Source organism: Acartia tonsa, chromosome 2 (genome assembly GCF_053477335.1).
Source record: "Acartia tonsa isolate MP-2025a chromosome 2, ASM5347733v1, whole genome shotgun sequence".
Taxonomy (NCBI): domain Eukaryota; kingdom Metazoa; phylum Arthropoda; class Copepoda; order Calanoida; family Acartiidae; genus Acartia; species Acartia tonsa.
In genome coordinates, this window is record NC_137261.1 from 35,351,093 (window position 1) to 35,372,467 (window position 21,375).

Below are 21,375 nucleotides of genomic sequence, written 5' to 3' on the forward strand. Positions count from 1 at the left end.
GTTTGTGAAAAACATTGTTAATAGATTCATAACATATTATATATTTTTCCTTATAAAACATATCAAAGAATGTAAATATCGAAAAGCATATTTTAAATATGAAATATAGAAATATTTTTTGTGCTTAAAATAAATCAAAATGAAATCAATTTTTAAGATACCAATATACTCAGGGATAATTACCATTCTATAATACAAGTTATTTCCAATAAACCATAATTTAGAGTCGCCTCTGTAAGTTACCTCTGATATACGGACGGACAGTTATGCAATCATAGAGCAGCTGTGCTACTACCTATCAATGACTTAATACAGGCGAGACTGCTGTCCATAACACTCTAACATCCGGTACATTAACCCAGAATAGCTAAGGGGAGCCAAATTTCTCCTTTTCAGTCCAAACACCCTTGGTATTAGGTTGAGTAACACCCATCAGACAACCAACTCTTTGATTGTCTGCAAGTCCTAACTGTGAGTGGTAGTGAGTTGCACCTGTTTTGGAACAAGGCATTCCCCCTACTCCAACTATTAATGTCGGGCACCTAACATAGCAGCAGTAAGAACTATTTTTAATATATTTTGTTATGACGCGGTTTAAGTCGAGATTCGATCCTGTCACTATCACCTCCCCGACGACGAAAGGATGTGCTACATGTTAACCACGATGGCAGGTTAGCTGTGCTACTAAAAAGAAACATCAGTTTTCCAGAAGCAAATGCTTTGAATTAGAACATGAACTGCGGATTTATGAAAACTAATTTAATAGGAAATAAAGGAAAATGTTTCACAAAAACATTACATGATTCGAATCGGCAATAACTATAGTTGTATCTGATTTAAGCTGCTGGACCAATTGGGCCTGATGTTGTTGCATAAAGCATAAAATATGGTTGTCTTGTAATTTATTGTTTATTTTTCTTATTTATATTGCACAAAGTATCCTTGTGAACACTGATACCCACACCCCCTTTCAAAAAAAAATTTTAAATAATTTTGGTGGGTGTAGTTTTTCGTTTGTTTGTTTATTACTTTGGTTCATGAAAGGTTGGGTTATATTTGGTAATAGGAAGCTTGGTCCCCAGCTAGTGTTAAGAAGAGGAAAAAAGCTTCTGCAATCCTTAATTTCAATAAAAGTTATCAGTGCTAAACCATTACTTTGTTTGATAGCATCTACTATATTCATTATCATAGTAAGAGACATTTAATGATAAAGCTATTTCTCTGGTAAATAAATAAGTACTTTAGGATGTTGTTTGAATGTTTTTACTTGATTAAATCTTACACTTACTTTAATTCCAATTTTTTTGTTACAGACTAAATGTTATCAAAATGGTGAGAAGAGTAAGCTATGAGGATGAGCTACAATCGCAGGTTTTAGGCCATTTTACAAAACAATTGACAAAAGAAAATTTGATATATTAATATAGAATGAACACTCTATAATTCAGTATATAATTTATTTATTCATACACTCTTTTCTTTTTCCCTTTGAAGTAGTAAATTCACTTTTAAAAACTAACCAGAATGGCTTCAAAACCGAATAATATCCGGTGGATAAGAGCCAGTTTTCAGCCACACTGAAAAATTTTGTATCATATTGCATTATATCCAGTTTTCTACGAATATAAAAATGTACAGTCATAATATTAAAACAAGTTTTGTTAATCCCATGCCTTTTGCAACTCAGGACTAACAAAGCTGGTTTTAAATCTTATAATTGTACATTTTTGTATCCACGGGTATTACAATGCATGGATAAATTACTGTTATTTGCTAAATATACCAAATTGTAGTTGAAATGATAATATTTATAGTTGCATGTATCCGCCATGGATTCAATGGACAGGGATACCTCCAGCACCGAAACTGTTTTCCAGGTAAACAATAAAATAACTTTGCGTCATGTGAAGGAAACGAAGTTGCGTGTTTCGTCGTATTTTTACAGTAGCTTTTGAAAGGTTATTTAGGTTAGGTTAGGTGATTGTCCCGCAGGGTTAGAGTCCACCGCAGGGGCTGGCATTAGAAGAAAATATGACGAAATACATATAATATATGCTCTTGGATTTGAGTCAAAGCTATTAGAGTATATTAATTTATATGTTAGATAACAATCATTTTTTTTGAATTGTTGTTTTTTTAATATTTCTTTTCATGGTCGTCACAGATTAAATTTTCAATTTTGCACTTTTTAATATATTGCACACAAAACAGGAGGGAGAAGACAACGAAAATTAAATCGCTATTCCTTTTTTCCCTCTCTCTAAAGATAAATTAGGACATATTATTCATTGTATTTTAAATCACATTAAATAACTATACATACATATATATAGACATTATAAAATTGTTTTTGTTTTGTACAGGACGGAGGAATGATGAACACAATGCTAAGTTTATCTGTTGTTGTTTACAGACATCTTATCCTAGCTATTGATGTTATTCTTTTCTTTCTTAAGGTAAATAAATATTCATTTCAAGTGAAAATCAACATGTACTCTTACAAAGAAAAATAAATCCATTTTATAACAAAAAATTCTACCACTTGAAAGACTACCAGAACATGTATGGATGGGAAAAATAATGTTAAATATTTGAAATTTGCCAAAGATCGTATAAAAGTCGTCTTTCTTTAATTCATGTTGGAAGTTATACTAGAATTTTACAGACAACCGGATACGCAAATAGAGGCATCTAGTGGCACTTAAGGAAAACATGTGAAGGGGCGGTGGGGACCCTCGATTTTTAATTTTAGTTTTTAAAAGCAAAGTGAAGAATTTTATTTTCTACTTTCTCTACTCTTTTGCACAGACATCATGTTACCGTTATATAGGAATAATATTAACATTTGTGTTACTTCAGGCTTTGGGAGAATACATTAGATTGAGCTACAGAAGTATATACCCAAGACCTTTGAGATCTGTTAGTGGTGAAGTTGTGATGATAACTGGCGCTGGTCATGGAATAGGTCATTTTTGTTTTAACTCGTACAATATGTTCCTATAGTGGCTTAGTTCTTAATCAATTTAGGGAGGTTGACTTAAAAATGGGTTTAGTAAACCTCCACAATTAATATTTTAACAAAAAAATTTTAAGTTCACAGCTGAAAAGCCCAATCAGCATCCCCATATTTCATTTTTTTCATGTTATTCACATATTTAGTTAATAGATTATTAGTTTGAAAGATTTAATTTAATATTGTTTAGGTGAGGAAGTAGCATATAAGCTGTCAGCCCTTGGTGCCATAATTGTTTGTGTAGATATTAATGAAACAACTTGTAGGTACGAACATTTTAAGGGAAAGCACCGAATATTTTTTACCTTTATTTAATTTCTTTATTACCTTTTTCAATGCTTTGTCACGTACAATTTCGACTTTTTTTAATTCGAGCAATCGATTCAAAAACAAGGATGCCAACATCCATAAATAACGAAGCCCAAAAGAATTATTGATGAAAAAACGGACAAAGTGAGCTAAAGAGCAGATGTTCCAGTGATCTTATGTGATGGAGGGAGTAAAAGAAAGAGAAATATATGGTAAGTATATATGAAATAACTAAACCTTACATCACTATACATTTATGTCTTTTTAAGGCAGGCCGACAGACTGACAGACAAAGTTAATTATATACTGTTTTTCATTGGTACAAGGTGTCTTCACTGAAAATTTCAGCTGTTTATTTTAATAAAAGTTGAGAAATTTACGTTTCTTCCATTCTGTTACTCACAGAAAGAAGGACGGTCGGACAAAAATTTCGAGTTATGGAATATGGATTAGGTTCGCTTCTATCGAACAATTTTTTAAGAATTTTTTTTTTGTGAACTGTTTTCTTAGACCAACTTGCTCACAATGTCTTCTTTTATTAGGAAAACTGCAGATGAAATCCAAAGACGCGGAGGAATAGCTTGGGCTTATCAGTGCGATGTTAGTAAAAAGTAAGTAACATTTTTAAGTATGCTAAAAATGAGAAGTGTTCTAACCTTTACAGAATCTAACCTTACCTAACCTAAAAGCATCATCAAAAATAAGTTTTTACTAAAAATTTAGTATAGTGGTCCATATGCTACTAAAGTTTTGTATTTTTGAATTATAACTATAGAGATAACTTATGTAGTTTAGGGGACTTATCTTGGCCCTTACACAGGTCTAAACTATGATACCTCTATTCAATTTTTTTTTCATGTTCGTTTCAAAGTGACAAGTTTTTTTAAAGAGAGGAAGTACAAGAGCTTGGTAGGCGAGTAAGAAAAGATGTCGGGGACGTCAACATTTTATTTAACAATGCTGGAATCATGGTGGCCAAACAATTTCTACAATTCTCGGATCAAGAAATTGAGGATACTATAAATGTAGGTTAATTTTTAATAAAATATGTTAGTATGACTGCCATTCCTCGAGCAGAATTATCCCCATCTATTTGACCAAAATAAAGAAGACGGAAAATGTAAATAGTTGTTACGAATCAGCTTAAAAATGACGCAATACAAAACAAATGACTAATGATAGGCCTGTAAACATTTTACAATTGGTCAATTACAATACATAATATACTGGCCTATCATAGGTCATTTGTATTGTATGACGTCATAAGCTGTTTCTGTTGTTACATGACTACTACAAACAAATTGTCTTTAAAAAATTATATTCAATGTACATTAAAAAAATATTACTGAAAAACAGTTAACCGCTCTTTTTTATAATAAATGTTGTTAGTTTGATTTAATATCTAGGTAAACTTCTTTGGTCAGTTGTGGTGTCTAAGAGAATTTCTGCCAGCCATGATCAAGCATAATCATGGAAGTGTTGTGTTCATGTGCGGTCTACCTGGACACGCGGGTGCTCCAAATATGTAAGTTTTTAGTTAGCTCCGAGTATGTCATCAATTTTTACTCCAGGTTTCAGATTTTCATATCAGGAGGAGTTTCTTAAAATCTTGAATACATCGATTTCTATTCTGCTTACAGGTAGCTGACACGTGGCAGCCAAGCCCTTGATTTTGCATTATATTAGCTATAAATAGACAATGTACATCTTACATAAGTCAAGTGAAGTATTGAAATTATTTTGAGATTTAGATTAAGATCTAATGCTATATCTAAGTTTGGTTTAGAGAACAGAAAATTTTAAAGATTATGTTGGTAAAAGCGAAATTTTCATTATTTTAAAAAATTTTTGTAGGTTACCCTATTCCTCCTCAAAGTTTGCCATACGTGGGATGATGGAATCTCTATACATTGAGTTGCGCCAAACCTATCCCGGAAACAGGCTACACCTCATGCTGGTCAGTCCTTTCATAGTTGGTACAGGTATGTAATCATAATATACTAGAAATATTCTAAAAACCAGTCAGGTACTTATAATTGGAACAGGTATTAAAAACAACATAATTTTTTCTTTTATTTTATTAAATACCTATGTTTGCGACAACTTTTAAATTCTATAAGGATAATGACTTAAATGTCATAATTAATTAAATTATACTTTGGTATATTTAATGAAAAGGTACTGTTTATTTAAAGAAAGAAGACATAAATGCCACCAAAATTTATTTTTATCAAATTTTGTTTCATGTGTGAGGTTTTAAATTGACATCTTGAGTCTTGACCTTAAAAGTTATTGATGTAGAGCAGATAAAGACATTGATTTATGAACAACTGCAACGAATTCACAAATAGACGCCACTGTCATTACATACAGACTGACATACATACGATCATATAAAAGTATCATATTTTGTAATTGATATTTTTCTAGGGATGGTTAAGAGGCATCGGATCAGATTTCCTGGATACATGGGTGTTGTAGATGTACCTACAGCTGCTGAAACAATATGCAACGCTCTGCGAAGGCGTGCTGCCATTGTCTTCATCCCAGAAATATTTTATCACGTGTCAAACTTTGTGAGAATTCTACCGGCCAAAGTTCAGTTGTTGATAACAGACTTTTTTGATACGGGCATTGATCCAACTGAATAGACACATTTATAAAAAAAATGGTATGGTTATGTATTATCCTTATACTAAAGTAACAGGATGTTTGTCTGTGTGTCTGTCTGTGTGTCTGTCTGTGTGTACCGAAGGATCTCGCTAACCGCTGAACCGATCGGGTTCTCCTTAACAGGGTAGCTTCTCATTAAGTCCCGGGAAGGTTTGTAACTATTTTGGGGGAGGGTACCACCACCCTCCCAAGAGAAATGACAAAAAAATCGAAATTTTTAAAAATTTAGGGGAGACTTCAACGTCAAATAAGGTGGTATCGTACATAAAAAATTAACTTTAACAAACAAAACATTTAAAGTGCCACTAGAGGCCTCTAGGGGCGTAGCCGCTAGTTTTGACATAAAGGAAGGAGGAGTATGTTTGTTTGTCTCTCTTTTTTTGGTTTCTCATTTAAAAAAAAAATATTAGTGGCGCCGAAACCATTCCATGGCCTATATAAAGATTCCTTAAATTGTTATTTTGATTGATTTAGATCTTAACAGAATATCTACAAAACCTTACTATTTTAAATAAGAGAATATATAAGAGAAAAGTAGATCATAGAGAAAATATATTCAATCAAGATTAACAAACTTTTTAAAGTAACACTGTTAAGGTAGAAGGTGTGACTATCTCCTTTGGGTTGTCCTTATAGGCTAGGGGTGCACCCGCTAGTATCGTCTATTTTAGAAGAATCTAATTAGCAACATTAGTAATATTTACCAAATTTAAATTATATCTTATTACTCTTCAATGAATTTCTAATATAAAAATACTTTCATAAATTTATTTACAATTTAAATTATTTACATATCATGTTGTTCAGAAATGAATTCTTTTAATGAATCTCTGTCTTTTCTCACTCTCTGAAACAATAAACAAGGCTTGATTAATTATCAAAAATGTTTTCTTAACGTGTATAAAAATATTATGTACTTAGTTATAAATATAAAAAATGTTATATTCAAAATAATTATTATGACACTTATTTTTTATTGATATTTTCATTGTATTTGATAACAATTACGTAAAAATGAAATAATTATAGTTTCAAGCAAGGGTATTATTTTTATCCTACTGTAAGCTGTATACCTACTCAACAACTAATAAATATTTGATTGTTCGTTACTGAAAATTTTCGTTGTTGCGCTACTTATTATTAAATCTGTCCTTATTATACCTACCTGGACGAGGGTCCAGGATTCTGACGATTTATTTTAAATGAAAATTACCCCCTAAATCACAACCTTTACTTTTTCCCTTCCTACCCATTACCCTTTAGTTAAATCACAAAACAAGTTTACCCAAATTTAATCCCAATCCAAAATCCTCAAATTTTCATCAATTTTAAATAGAATTAATTTGGTGGATCAGACCGCTGGTTATACCTTATCTTGCGGCAGCAGCCGGACAGCTTCGTTTAGGTCATCCAAAGCCTTATGAAGCTGGTCAGTCTGAATGTAGCAATTAGCTCTTCTACAATACAGCTTCCCCTTTTGTCCAATATTCTCAGGTACCTAAAATAAAAAAAAGATTAAATAACTATTGAATATCAATGGTGAATACTTGTTGAAAATTTTACAAAATTTACAATCACATACAGTTTAACATTTTTTACCAGGGAGTTTATGGGAAAAGACAGTTGACGATATTTTGATGTACGTACATACCCAATAATGATTATTAAGAGAAAAGTTTGGACATGCTAGTTTGTATAAGAAAATTAATTCATTAAAGGCCTCACATGTTTTAAGACAAAAAACGTAATTATAAAACTTTAGGTATCAGTTTAATTTCCAATTAAAATTTAAAGGGATATAAAGGGACCTTGTTTTCCAAATTTCATTTCTATAAGGCTTAAATCTACAATGAACAAAATGAACGGAATATAATCATAAATAGGTTTGATACAAAACCTTAGTTTTAAAAGCATAGCTGTTCTATAATTAGGGTAGATCCGTCCATCCGTCCGTAACGGTCAGCTCTTTTGTTAATTTATGCATGTTAGAATTTACTTATCGATTTCAAACTTTGCATGATGATTCCTGTAGTATTTAGAAAGCGTAGCAACTCTATAATCGTTACCAGAATGTCCGTGCGTCCATTTTAAACATGTTGCTTTTTAACATGTTAACATCATATTTTTATGTGATAAAATTATCCGATTGGTCTGATTTTTGGAATACTGAATCCTAGGACAACAAAGTACAATGTTATCAGCGAAGCATCTCTATAATCAAGTCCTAAAAATTTAAGTATGTCCATAAATATTATCATGTATTTAAGTAGTTTTTCAACAAATTTACTTAAAAATTTGTTTCCAAATTATAATTTATGATTTTGATTATTCAGTTCTAACACTTCACAAGTGTTAATGTTCGTTTGTCTTACCGTTTCAGAGATTCGCTTATATGGATGTTGTCCCCCTTGTTATATAAAAGTTATACAACAAAGAGTGCATTTATTAATAAAATAACTTTTGTACAATAATTGAAAATTAATGGTCCTGTCAATTACAAAACATTGAGATATCTTTTTTCTCCGTTATATAAAAGGCCAAATAACCAAAGCTGCTTATACCATTTTTAGGACAATAGGCTGTAACGTTCAGCCGCCATTATCCGCATCTCCAAGCCTCGCAAACTACTTATAAAAAACTTACAGCTTCAGACCCTGTTTGTTTGAAACAGAAACTACCAGGTGGATTTTTTTTATTAATTTACCGCAACTATTTCCCTTAAATTCGCAGTCCGTTTTCAATTTTTTTAGCTATAAGTTAGTTTTTTTTCAGGTAATAAAAGAAATCATAGCTATTGCCGAGCCCTGAGTTATGTAAGTTTAATTTTTCTAACCATAACTTTTGTATTCATGCAAAAGAAGAATAAAGCAAGAAGAAGATAGTTTTGTAAAAGTTTTGCATTATCTGCCTGTGTGTTGTTAAATTATGCATGCTTCATCTTCCAAGCTTTTCTTTACTTTATTACAGTACAACATATATACAATTACATATATACATTTACATACTGAATACAAAATATACATAATAATATATGGATGTATCGATGTTAGTACCCAAAGATTTCGCAGATCTTATTTAAAGAAAATAAAAATATCTCCATATGGAAGGGATAAGAGTGTGTTAACCCCCCTTTAAACTTTGGAGGGTAAAAAAAATTGCCTTACAATTTATTCAAAAAGGCTCATCATTCATGAAACTTAATTACATAATAATTATGTCTCTAAGACAAGTCATAATACCCAAGACTTGCATCACAGTCGAAATAGACAAGACCACAAAGATTAAATGAAAAATACTTACATAAAACAATTGGCATTAATTATTAATAATTAATATAAACAAACACATTTAATATTTAACATGTACAGGTATTTTCTTTTCAATTTCATCAAAAAGATTTTGAAAGTTTAAGAAATTGACACCAGCATAATCACAAAAAGGAGCTACTTGATTACTAGAATGAAATCTAAGTGAAAGACACTCAGATTGAAGAAAGCTAAGCCTTATAGAACACGAATTGATTGTTGAAAATGACCTCTGGAGTAAGAAGATAAATAGCTTGTGTTGAGTATTTATTTAGGTTGTTCCAATCTTCCAGTACAAGGTACACCAGGCTTACATTGCTTAACAGGTTTATATTCCTACAATATAAAATAATTTTTAAATCAAAGATTAGTTAAAATGCAAACACTGTATACTCTCAAATTAATTTAAGATGGGCGGATGATTAAAATGAAAATTGGAATTTAAGGCAACCTTCATTTTCTTTCTAATATTTCTTAAGGACAGACAGACATAAAAAATATGGAGAAGCTTCGCAATTGTTATGGTATTGTGTGTAAAAACAAAATTTTAAAAAATCTTCACTTACTTGGGGTAGAACTTTAATCCTTCTAACAAAATATTTTCTGCTGATCTGAAAATATTTTTAAAATCTCATTTAGAAATTCATATTTCTCAATTTCTTTGTTAATAATAAATATTAGTCGATAATTCCTTATTGAATATGTTCATTAAATTGCTCGATAAATAAATCTAAAATATTTAGATTACACTCTCTTAAAAGACTTATAGTAATAAAGACCAGCCAACTGATCGTATATCGTTATGCCGGGCATAAGCGAGTCAATAAATGATAGCCAAGTCTCAATAATACACACTCGCAGCGCGAATAAAGACCAATACTTCGTTTGGTTTTCTAGACAGACTTTCTAGGCTTTCTCTGCATTATTTGTCTTTGTTTTTTTTTCAAATTATCTAAGAGCCTTCAAATGATAATATGCAAAATAGCAGTCGTTTGGTTAAAAATAATTCAAACTGTTTTCAACAAGGTGAAATTATTTCTCACCTATAATCCTCGCATTGAATAAAGTTGACTCCTTTCTTGTGAAAATAGTCTAAATCTTGCGTCTTCTCATTTTCTTTCTCATCAGCATTTATCTAATCAAATATAAGATAATCTTTTAGAAGAAAGACAAAAAGTGATACAAAAAATGTATAGAAAGGGAAATATTCACATATGCAGAATTAATTTAAACGTTTGTCAAGATTTTCTCAGAATGGAAAATCAAGTAAAATTAGCAAAACGAAAAATCCACTCAACTGAAAAAGAGAGATAAATAGTTTTTACTTTTGTCCCTTTTAGATAAATGTATAATCAAATAGCAATGTTTTAAACCTTTGGCATACTAGTTCTCCAAGAAAATGTTTAACAATTCATAATTTTTTTAGTCGGTCATTATTTCAATTAATACATTAAAATTTCTTTAAAAATGAGTTTTAAACCTGAGCAACTTTTTTCTTTCCTTCGTCCACCCTTTTCCTCCACTCCTCTTCTTCTCCTTTTCTATTAAAATTAATTATTATTTAAGACAACATACAATTACACAAGGATGGTAACATCTCTAAGTTGTGAAGCTCATATATTAAATAATAAAAAGAACAGCTGGAAAGAGTGAAATAAAGTGAGATATTTAGTTATTTCATACTAGCGGTTACGCCCATAGAGGCCTCTAGTGGCACTTTAAATGATTTTTCTTCTTCAAATATCTAATTTGAGAAATAATTGTCTATGTTGCGCTCGAGTCTCTACAAAAAGCAAGAATATTTTTAAAATTTTTGATTTTTTTGTGATATCTCTTAGTAGGGTGGAGGTACCCTCCCCCAAATTAGTTTTAAACCTTCCTGGGACCTATGAGAAGCTACCCTGCAAAGGAGAACCGAATCGGTTCAGCAGTTAGCGAGATTCTTCGGTACAGACAAACAAACAAATGTAAGGATATCTTTATATGGAAGGTGAAACATCTATCTTGAATAGTAGCAATGAAAGTGACATGTCATGTCATGATGTCTCCCTAATTATCATAGCAGGTAGACACACTTCTGGTGATAATTCTTAGTGGTCAAGTCAAGTAAATCTTTAAACAAAATTTTAGCCGTTTAAAATGGGTAACAAACAAGATATTCTTCACCAAAAAAACAATGAGGTTGCTAGACAGTCAGACACACATGTATGCATGAAATAAAACTTACACTTGAAGTGTATATATATAATTATAGATAGATAAACAGATGAAAACAGAGAGAGAGAGATATGGGACGATGGCCTGTTTATTACACTAGCCACTAAATTTTTATTATAATGTTTTCTTATTTGTAGGCTTAACAACTTTGGAGACTTAAGTGAATTGTGATTGGTTGGTTTATTAAGTTGAGTGTTCAAACGTTTCAATTACTTATTTTACGCTACAGAAGGCGTAATATTGTACATCATCATTGGGAATGTATATCAATTAATCGACCAAAGTTATCCCTTTAGATCCCTGGATAAATAGAAGATTGTTATGAATCAGGGCTCGGCAATTGCCAGTATATTTGGGCGCATCGAAAATTTATTTGGAATTGCTTATTTTTCCCAGCAAAAATATCGTGTAACCATGACCAATTTTGATCAATTCCGTCGACAAAAACCATTGCCAGTGCATGTCGACATATATAGTTAATTTAAATCGGGGTTTTGGCTGCTGCAGTTAAATTGTCAGCTGTAAGCTAAAGCCAGCGGCAATTGTTAGGAACTGCGGCTGTAGACGTCTTTCGTCTTGTCTATGTATGTTGACTGAAAAATATTAGCAGTGTCAATCGAGGACAGCTAAGTAAGTAAGGTTGCAGCCGCCGAGCCCTTGTAAAATTTTTACCTGGATTCTCTGGCAGGCAGACGACTGGACTCTGAGAGGTGAACTTTTATTGTTGCACCACATCTGGGCGGTAAACTTTGCAAACATTGATCCTAGGCCAGGTAAACAATGGTCAGATAAATTTATGTTAAATTTGCATTCTAGATTTATGAAAAGATTAAATCAGAAGAGAAACCAAAGATATCAAATTATTGTTTCTGAAGCTTAAGATTTCTTTACCTATTGAACCGATTGAGTTCAACATGTAATGAAACCTTTACATATGTCCTAGGATAGTGTTAGGCTTTTTTCTGCTTTCCCTATCCCGATAGAGTACAGTACTAGGGGCACATCCGCTAGTTTACCAATAAAAATATAGAGATAAATTTAAAATGAATCTTTAACAGAAAATTCAGCCTTTAAAAAAGTAATGAACCTTTTTACTTATTAAGTCAGCCCCTGTCGATTATTCAAATATGTACATATTTGAAAACATTGGATTTAACTTTTAACAATGAAACATGTCCTTATTCAGGTCAGTCAGGTATAGTTTCATAATACCTCTAACAGAACCAACAAGAGGAGGGAAGACAAAACTCAATACTTTATGGGATAGGATTAAAAACATATACATAGTTTAGACAATCATACCTAATTTTTTTCCATTCCCTATGTATTGTTAAGCAAAAATGCATATTGCATGAAAGGCAAATATTATTAATGGTATTGCATATTTTCTTCACCAAATATGGGCGTAATGTTAGTTACCTTTTTTTTTATTTATAATTTTATATTTAAAAAACTTCCAATTTGTTGTAAAAAAATTCCAATTTGTAATAAATTTTTTAAAATTTGTTATAAAAACGTTCACATGTATAATAGCTTATTTTGGTCTTAATTGAACATATTTTTCTTTAATTTACTACTTTACAATTTTCAGGAAAAACGGTGCTCTGCAAAATTATCTTTCCCTTAACTCAGAGAAAGCATCCCTGAATAGTTCTATTTTTGTACATATATAAATGTACCTGGTCTTTTATCAAAGCCAATTCGCCAGCAAAATTAGCATCATGACTTGGAACTTTCTTGTTTTTTTTCTTGGACTTCATTTTTTCTCTCCCATTTGTTTCCATAGGATTTTCCGAGGTTGTCTGTTCATCAATAGTTTTGTGTTCAGTTTCATTTTCTTCTTTTAAAATCTAAATTTTATAGTGAAAATCAAATTAGGATAGGTATTTGAATATAGGAAAAAGATATAGCTTATAATCTAATAGTAACGGACAAAGCCCAAACTGTACCACTTTTGCACCACTTTTGACGTCATATTCTCCATTTTTTTTTAGGGATTTTCTTTCCCACTTCTCCTCTCATCTCCCTCATTTTATGACGCCACAGGAATAAAAAGTCGTGCAAAAATGGTACATTTTGGGCTTCGTCGTGTAACGCATTACAGACAGGCACTGTTAGTGATCCTAAATTTTACAACACGCCTTGTATAAAATTAAATGAAAATGTTATATTTTGTGATTCAATGAAAATTCCTACTTATCTTTCAGCACCATGTACATTATTATTATTTTTCCGTTAAACTTATTGACTATTTAGTATTGAAGTGTTTTACCTGAGAAAAAGCTTGCTGCTTTCTATGTTGTATGTCATCTCTTTTAGATTCATCTCTGTTCATAGTTAGGCCAACACATTTTCTTTCTCTCAAGCCTTTGTTATCATCATAGATTTTGCTTTGCTCCTAAATAAAGTGTCATAAGTTTAAAAATTGGCTATTATTGTGCTCGGCATGGTTATTTGAAGCTACCTCCGCAACCGGTCTAAACCGATCTCTTCAATTCACCCAAACTTTTAATCTTTTTTACCACATATATGATAAAACAGAATACATAAAACTTAACCCAAGCTCCAGTTTCATTGATCATTATTCATTCTACAGGGTGAAAACGCAAATGATAGTACATAACATATATTATTACATATGTATATGTATAATGTGAATTAAGATCAAATAGGGACTAGTGATACTCATTTTTGCAACACTGTTAGGCTAGGCATATCCCGTATACACACATTCATCGAACTACTATTGACGAGCTGTATCTCTACCAGCACTCATTAGGGTATTCGACGTAATTTCTTTTTTTTCATACACAAGTTGTAAAGCTAGTAATGAAAATCAAACAACCCTGTCATTACTGATAGACAGGCAGACAGAAGGAAAAACAGAAGGAACAGACAAAAATAAAGTAGCTTCACTACTAATATAAATGCGATAGTCGAATTTCATGACGTTTTGAATCCTTGTGTAATGTAAATATACTGAAAAAAACCTTTAACTTTAAGGTACGCTACCAAAAGAAAAAATAAATAAATCAGTTTCGAGAAAAACTAAATATTTTATTTGTGTGGATAGTAAATAATTCACAGAATTACAATTAGTCGAATACCATAAAAGATTAAAGATATTTTGTTTCTACACAACATAAACTTTTTTCCTTTTTTGTTTTATTCTGAGTGTTCTTTTGGTATGTGGTAAAAAGAGAGAAAAAAAGAGAATTTCAAATAGTTTTTATAATTGGAAATGTGTTGATTGTGAAACATATTATTCCAAAGCTATTTTTATTGTAAGAATTAAATGAAATCCCATTTCAATTTGTTTGTTCAAAACTTACATTAAAGTTTTATGATTAGTTTCTCCAGGGCCCGACGAGTCGACAACCGAAGCCATATTCAGTCCTCTTTATACGTGAACTTAAGTCAAATATTTTTTCTCCTACCCAATTTATCCTAAACCACATATGAACCTTACTATTATTACACATCATACGACGGTTTATGATCATCTAATTTAAAAATATGACTTCATCCCTTTGTAGTTTTATTTAATCTAACTAAATCTTTTTGTTCTCTATTCATAAAAAGCAAAGCTTTCTTAGAGATTTAGGATAGGTCTTTCTTTGCATGCATATACGCGTCTACACATAATACTCTTATCGTTAACTTAAGCATGTTAAAACTTGTTTTAAATTTTATACAGCTTCTTTCCTTCGAAAAATTCATTCAATCTTTTATTTTTAGTGGATTAAACTAGTTGACAGAGTAAATATTTGAGTTTACAAAACGTCGAATCATTTGATGTTTTATAATCTTTTTTGTTTGTTTGATTTTTTTTTTAAATTCGCAAATATTTATTTAATAACTTGAAGAGAAATAAGCAAACTAAATTTGTTTTTAAGTTTCAGGATATTAAAATGTTTACAAATTAAAATAATTACATATTTTGTATATTTTATTTATCATAAATATAATTATCAAATACTATTTAAATGTCAAAAATCGATAAATACCCCAAATAATCAGAAATCTTATCTTAATTTTAGTACTATTGCTTTTTTTTGTCCGTCCATCCTTCTGAAGAAATATTCAAATATTCCTAAAAATGGTAAAATTAACATTTTTTCTAATCTATTTGTGTACATTTGTGTTTGAAGATGATTAAAGTTCCTCCACAGATTATGACGTCATACGATAGAATTGCCAATGAGAGGCCAGTATACACTGTAATATACCAATGATAAAATTTATGCTGGCCTCTCATTGGTTATTCTATCGTATTACGTCATAATCTGTGGAGGGACTTTAATCATCTTCTTCTTGTTTACTTACTTGTAACCATCTTCTATATTTTTCTTCTTCTACTTGTCTAATAGAAATTCCTTCTTTTCCTTTCAAATATTCTCCTAAAAATTCCCAATCTCCTTCTTTTTCTTTTTCTTTTTGGGAATAATTGGTAATATTTTGAAATAAAAATTTATCTGTTTTAATAACTTTTTTAAATACGGGCTAAAAACCAGTAATATTGTTTGTTTCAACTATAAATATATGTGACTGAAATTTGGAAGCAAAATGAAGTTTAATGTTCTATTCTGTTATACTTTGCTGAATCATAATAATTATATTTTTTCTAATTCGCAATTTCTTGATGTTAGTTAAGCCCTTGATTAATATTGCTAATATAATATTTACTCCCGAATACATTTTTATTATCAGATTATCAGATTGCAGCTGAAAAGGGAATATTTTTATTTTATTTGGATGGTTATTCCATTTTTAAATTTTAACCAACAGAATGTTTCATCTATTGCGACTAAATAATTTTGTTGTTACATTTTGATTGCATTAAGGGATGGTGTAGACTCTATTTTAAAAGGTAGATTATTAATCTTAGTATCAAATCCAACCCAAAATTTTTTATATATTTTTATGAAATGAATTAATTGCTCTACCTCTAAAGATTTAAGAAATTATATAAATCTAAGAAAACCGAGAGTTGGGTTCTTTAAAATATAGAATCGGAGAGGCGGGATAATATTATAAATTATTAAATACACCGTAAAGATTTTTTTCGAAAACCCCCAAAATGTATAATGTACGTAAACCGATAAAATATTTTAAGCACATTTAAGTTTTGAAAAAAGGAAATCTGGTCCCATTGATTTACTTATTTTATTTTTACGAATCCGCCCCAAGAAGGAAAAATAATTAATGTTGAGTAATTAAAGAAAATATCTGGATGTAATTGCTTTAATCTATAACCAATTCCTAGTAGTATATTTACTGAATCCTAAAAGAAAAATAGGTTTCATTTACATTTTTATATATTCATTTTATATAATTATATCTACTCTTTAACTGGGGTCTATACGTTTGTCTGACCAAGTCACTTCCCAAATTAGGCTAGTAACAAATTCAGTTTATGCACAGATTATAATGTTCTTGTTATAGATATGCTTAAAAATATGATGTACATAAAATACAATTCCCATAATTAATGAAATTAACAAATAATATATTGTGTGTAATAGTTGTGAAATGTAAATAGAAAGGTATAATGTAAGATCCGCAAAATGTTTCATGTTCACAAAAATAACTATGCCAAAAACGTATATTATTGCGGGTTATTCATTTTTATAAATCAGCAAAAGCAAATGAAACAACAATTTGCTCTGTGGTTGTGATGTGCGATAATGTGAGATAATTTGTGGAAGTGATGGAATCGTTGTTTACCTTTGAAACTGTTAGATTTGCAGCAGGTAGAACAGAAGCGGATAACTTTATCTCAAACAGGTATGGTGGGTGAGATACCTAAATTATTAATTAGATTATTATTATTGATTATAATGTGAAATGAACTCTGTTACTACATATGTATATTTCTAGAACTTAAAATCCTCTTAAATTTTATATTACAGAAAAAAGTAAAAATTGTGTAACCGGCTGAAAAAAAGTTTGAAAAAAACTGACAAATGAGTGAATAGTTACCATAGTTGGTTGGGTAAAACTTTAATTCTCAGGAGATTGGTTAGCATGCTTTGATAGTTTATTTTTATTAATATATTGAATATGTTTGTTTGTAAATACTGGAGAAATTTAAAAAAAAAGTTGTGATGATTAAAATGTTTAAAGAGCTCGACTGCAGCTTCGGCGGTTACAAATAATAATAGTTTTGATGTGGTTTGTCCAAGATTAGATTGGTAGTTATGGTTCTGGCATAAACTTTTGAATAAAAAACAATTGCTGGGATTGCCCAATAAAACCTTCTAAATGGTTTTAAATAATTTACTAGAAAAAAGGATCTAAATAAACATTTAGAGCTAAAAGATAGTGGAGCAGAAAAAAAGATAACTCACCGACCAATTAGGTTTGAAAAAGTTTTGAGTTAATTGAGTTTGTGTGAGAGTAAAGAAAGATTAATGACAACAAACTGACTGTACAGTTACACAGTACAGGTATATGTAATATGGAGATAAAATATATGTTTATATTTATTCATTTTGATCGCGGAGTTATTCCATAACTAATGTCCTACTTTTATACACGCGTTAGAGGATATGGGATGTATTAATTGTTGTAAATATAATCTTTTGGCTGTATCCGAATTTATGAAGGAGTAATGTTTTTTTTTGTTTCTCGCTAACCCCTGAACTTTTTGAGTTATCTTCTTTATGGCGCCATTACGTGGGTATCGAATATTTAAAATTTAAATTAAATTATTTTAAATGTTTAGGGCTGTTAGTCCACCCCCTCAACCCCCCTTGTAAAGATGCTAGAGGCACAGCCGTTGTCATATTATTGCGTCTTCCTTGTTATATTTCTATTTACATTTAAATAAAACTTTAAACTTTTTCCTTTTATAGTCGGACATATATGCTCAAATTGTATATCCATAGTAATTTATTTTATTGTTGCATTCATTTATCCAGGACAAAAAATCAGCTATGATGTCAATTCAGATCTTTGGAACGTATGTTAGTCACGGCTGAAGCCACGACATATTGTAAAGTATGTAAAGCTTTTTCTCGTATTCATTCGAATCCGGTGGATAGGAACCGGTTCTCATCCATACGAAAAAACTATGTCTAGCATCGTATTATATCCAGCTTTCTACGAATATAAAAATGTAAAATCATACGATTAAAACCAGTTTTTTTAGCCGGTGCCTTCGGCACTTCGGGGCTAAAAAAACTAGTTTTAATCTCATAATTGTACATTCTATATCCGCGGAAAGCCGTTTATAATACGATGCGAGAAAGAACTATTATTAGTTTTTTTTTAAAAGATTTTACTAACTAATGAACTGGTTGCGTTCTCCAATTAGGAGAGACTTCACATAGATCCCGAGATGGTTTAAGACTAACTAATTTTAAATTAATGTCTTTGTATGGTGTTAGGCTAGATTTGTGTCCAACATAACCTTTCGAAAACAAAGCCCATAGATGCTAGATTCGGAGCCACCGGTGTAATTTATAGAAGTTAAATGTAGGTTATTGGAGTGTTAGTTTTTAGACTTTTAGGAGTTTTTTAAGCTATTTGACGGCTATGTTTGTAACAGCCTTAGAGATATGGCCGAAAGAAAACAGCATAAAGTAATAATCTCTCCCCCTACAGGGGCAGAGTTCTTAGAGATTTGGATGAAAACACTAGTTAGACTATAAAGATACCTTTAGATATAAATTAGTATGAATCCAAGAGATGTTACTGGATTTAACTCCTTTCATTTCTAGTGATATTCTCAGCGTCTTTGCGGACTGGGACCAATCTGGTTTAGTTATTACTATGGGCATTTTGTTTTGATTTATATTTCTGAAATAACAATATTCAGCTTATATCTTTTGTTTTGATGTTGAGGTTATAAATTTTGTCTTCTTTTGCTTTGGGTTAGTTATTATATCGAATGTACCCCTGCAGAGTTAGGCCCCCTTTCTCTGGAAAAAAACCTTTAATTTTATTTTTCAAAAAGGGGTGTGGGGATTTATTGCTCGCCAGGACTTTAAGAAAAAGCACTTTCTGTTTAATGTAAAACCTATTACAAGTTAAAAAATATCCAGACGAACGTCAATAAATGATTTTTGGTAGATTTATGATGGAACAAAACTTGGCAGAAGATATATGTGTGTTTAGCCAAGCTTACCTAATAGTGTTTTATCATTTCTTTATCCATATATTATTATTATATATTTTTCATTTCTCACCTATACATTATTCATTATTAATCGCTCAGTCCCTAACCTTTAGGGACACGGTATAAGGTGCAAAATCAAGATTCTTATAAATAATCTAACTAATGTTTTAATTTTTTATTGAGTTTTTTCAACAGTATACGTTTCGCCCGGAGCTTAAAGGGGCTACAAAACTATAAAGAATAGTAAACCTTATTTATAACAAAAGCCTTAGACAAGTCTAGAACCCACATAAAGCTTCAATCATAGCGCAAACTAACATTATTTTTTTTTGTTGAATTCAGATAAATAAGATACAGATTATCCTATTGATTTCAAGCTTTGCATGGTGATTCCTGTAGTAGTTGGGTACGATTTATAAAGCGTAGCAACTCCATAATCATTACCAGAATGTCCGTACGTCTAGGTTAAACATGTTGATTTTTTGCTTTTTTAACAACAATTTTTATGTGATCTAATTATCCGATTGATCTTATTTTTGGTATACTGATTCCTGGGACAACAAAAGTACAAAATTATATGTGAAGTAACTCTATTATCAAGTCCTAAAAATGTAAGTATGTCGATAAACATTATCCTGTATCAAGCAGTTTTTCAACACTTTTAATTACAATTTTGCTTCGACTCTTAAACATTTATATTCTGATTATTCAGTTCTGACACTATACAAATGTTAATGTCCGTTTATCCTACCGTTTCATAGCTTCGCTTTTATGAAAGTTGTCATCCTGTTTTTTTCTATTTTCCACTGAATATAATTCACGGCTTTCTTATTGTTGAAACGAATCCTACTGCATTATAGTTTACAGTATACACAGTTTTAATATAAAAATATATTGATCAAACATTTTCTAACTTTCATTCGGAATTTTTCTTTGCCTTTGTTTTACCTTTCCGGTTATGCTACGCCCCTAGTTACTTAAGAATTATTTTCTACATAAATTAAAAATTCAGCTTTGTTGTTAATTTATGTTCGGCAATTAATTCTTAAGAATAAAAAGTCATCTCGTAAAGAAAAAGTTACAGCATACTTACGTAGTTGAATCTTAAAAAAGATGTCCAGACAAAATCTTATTAATAATCTTACTTTACACCATTATCTAAAATATTGTTGCTGCGTTAGTGAACCACGTCTGATAAAATTTTAATGTAATTTTTGTAATGTAGATACATGGGCGTGTAGAAGAGGTTTGTATCCACTCCCAAGGGAAAATTAATTGGAGGATACACGCTCTTAGGTGTCCACCCCCATATACACTTCTTCATAAACCTTGAGAATGGTCTACACCCCCCTAATACAGCCTAAGGAGGGTTTAAAACGGGTTCTGGAGTTTCGCAAGTAAATTTTTCAATTCGGGGACGATTTTTTAAATTTTCGGTGGTTGGGTGGACACTAAGGGCGCTAGAAGTGTATCCACCTCACTGATACTCAAAATACACACTCCTCTTATTGTCTTTTATACACCCCTACACTTACCTCGATTTTAAATCAAGTGGGCAAGGATGTAAAAAAATTTTGGGTGAGCTCTGCGCACCCCCATGGTAAAACCCTCTGTACGCCACTGTGTATTAGATATTCAATATTCATGTAAAAGTTAAATTATGTTAAATTTGATTTACTGCATTAATTACAAAAGCATGTAAAAATTACATTTTCTGTAGAGAAAACATTACAATG

The 21,375-nt window shown here is 30.9% G+C and overlaps 3 protein-coding genes across 3 annotated transcripts; 1 reads left to right on the forward strand and 2 right to left on the reverse strand.

Moving 5' to 3' along the window:
• Positions 1-1,314: 1,314 nt before the first annotated feature.
• On the forward strand, positions 1,315-7,099 carry LOC145311673 (epidermal retinol dehydrogenase 2-like). The gene is made up of 10 exons (XM_080150637.1): positions 1,315-1,371; positions 1,815-1,877; positions 2,364-2,456; positions 2,860-2,965; positions 3,204-3,279; positions 3,865-3,933; positions 4,212-4,347; positions 4,729-4,847; positions 5,177-5,304; positions 5,753-7,099. The coding sequence occupies exons 1-10, from the start codon at positions 1,330-1,332 to the stop codon at positions 5,971-5,973; spliced, it is 1,053 nt and encodes a 350-aa protein (XP_080006763.1). The 5' UTR covers positions 1,315-1,329; the 3' UTR covers positions 5,974-7,099.
• On the reverse strand, positions 6,750-15,956 carry LOC145311674 (dynein axonemal assembly factor 4-like). The gene is made up of 10 exons (XM_080150638.1): positions 15,844-15,956; positions 13,790-13,915; positions 13,197-13,367; positions 12,190-12,281; positions 10,781-10,841; positions 10,344-10,435; positions 9,867-9,911; positions 9,531-9,636; positions 7,365-7,493; positions 6,750-6,842 (listed from the first exon to the last, which is right to left on the reverse strand). The coding sequence occupies exons 2-10, from the start codon at positions 13,850-13,852 to the stop codon at positions 6,783-6,785; spliced, it is 819 nt and encodes a 272-aa protein (XP_080006764.1). The 5' UTR covers positions 13,853-13,915; positions 15,844-15,956; the 3' UTR covers positions 6,750-6,782.
• A 134-nt stretch (positions 15,957-16,090) lies between these two features.
• On the reverse strand, positions 16,091-19,316 carry LOC145312521 (dynein axonemal assembly factor 4-like). Its single transcript, XM_080151776.1, has 4 exons — positions 19,179-19,316; positions 17,245-17,322; positions 16,774-16,801; positions 16,091-16,116 (listed from the first exon to the last, which is right to left on the reverse strand). The coding sequence occupies exons 1-4, from the start codon at positions 19,299-19,301 to the stop codon at positions 16,091-16,093; spliced, it is 255 nt and encodes an 84-aa protein (XP_080007902.1). The 5' UTR covers positions 19,302-19,316.
• Positions 19,317-21,375: the final 2,059 nt, after the last annotated feature.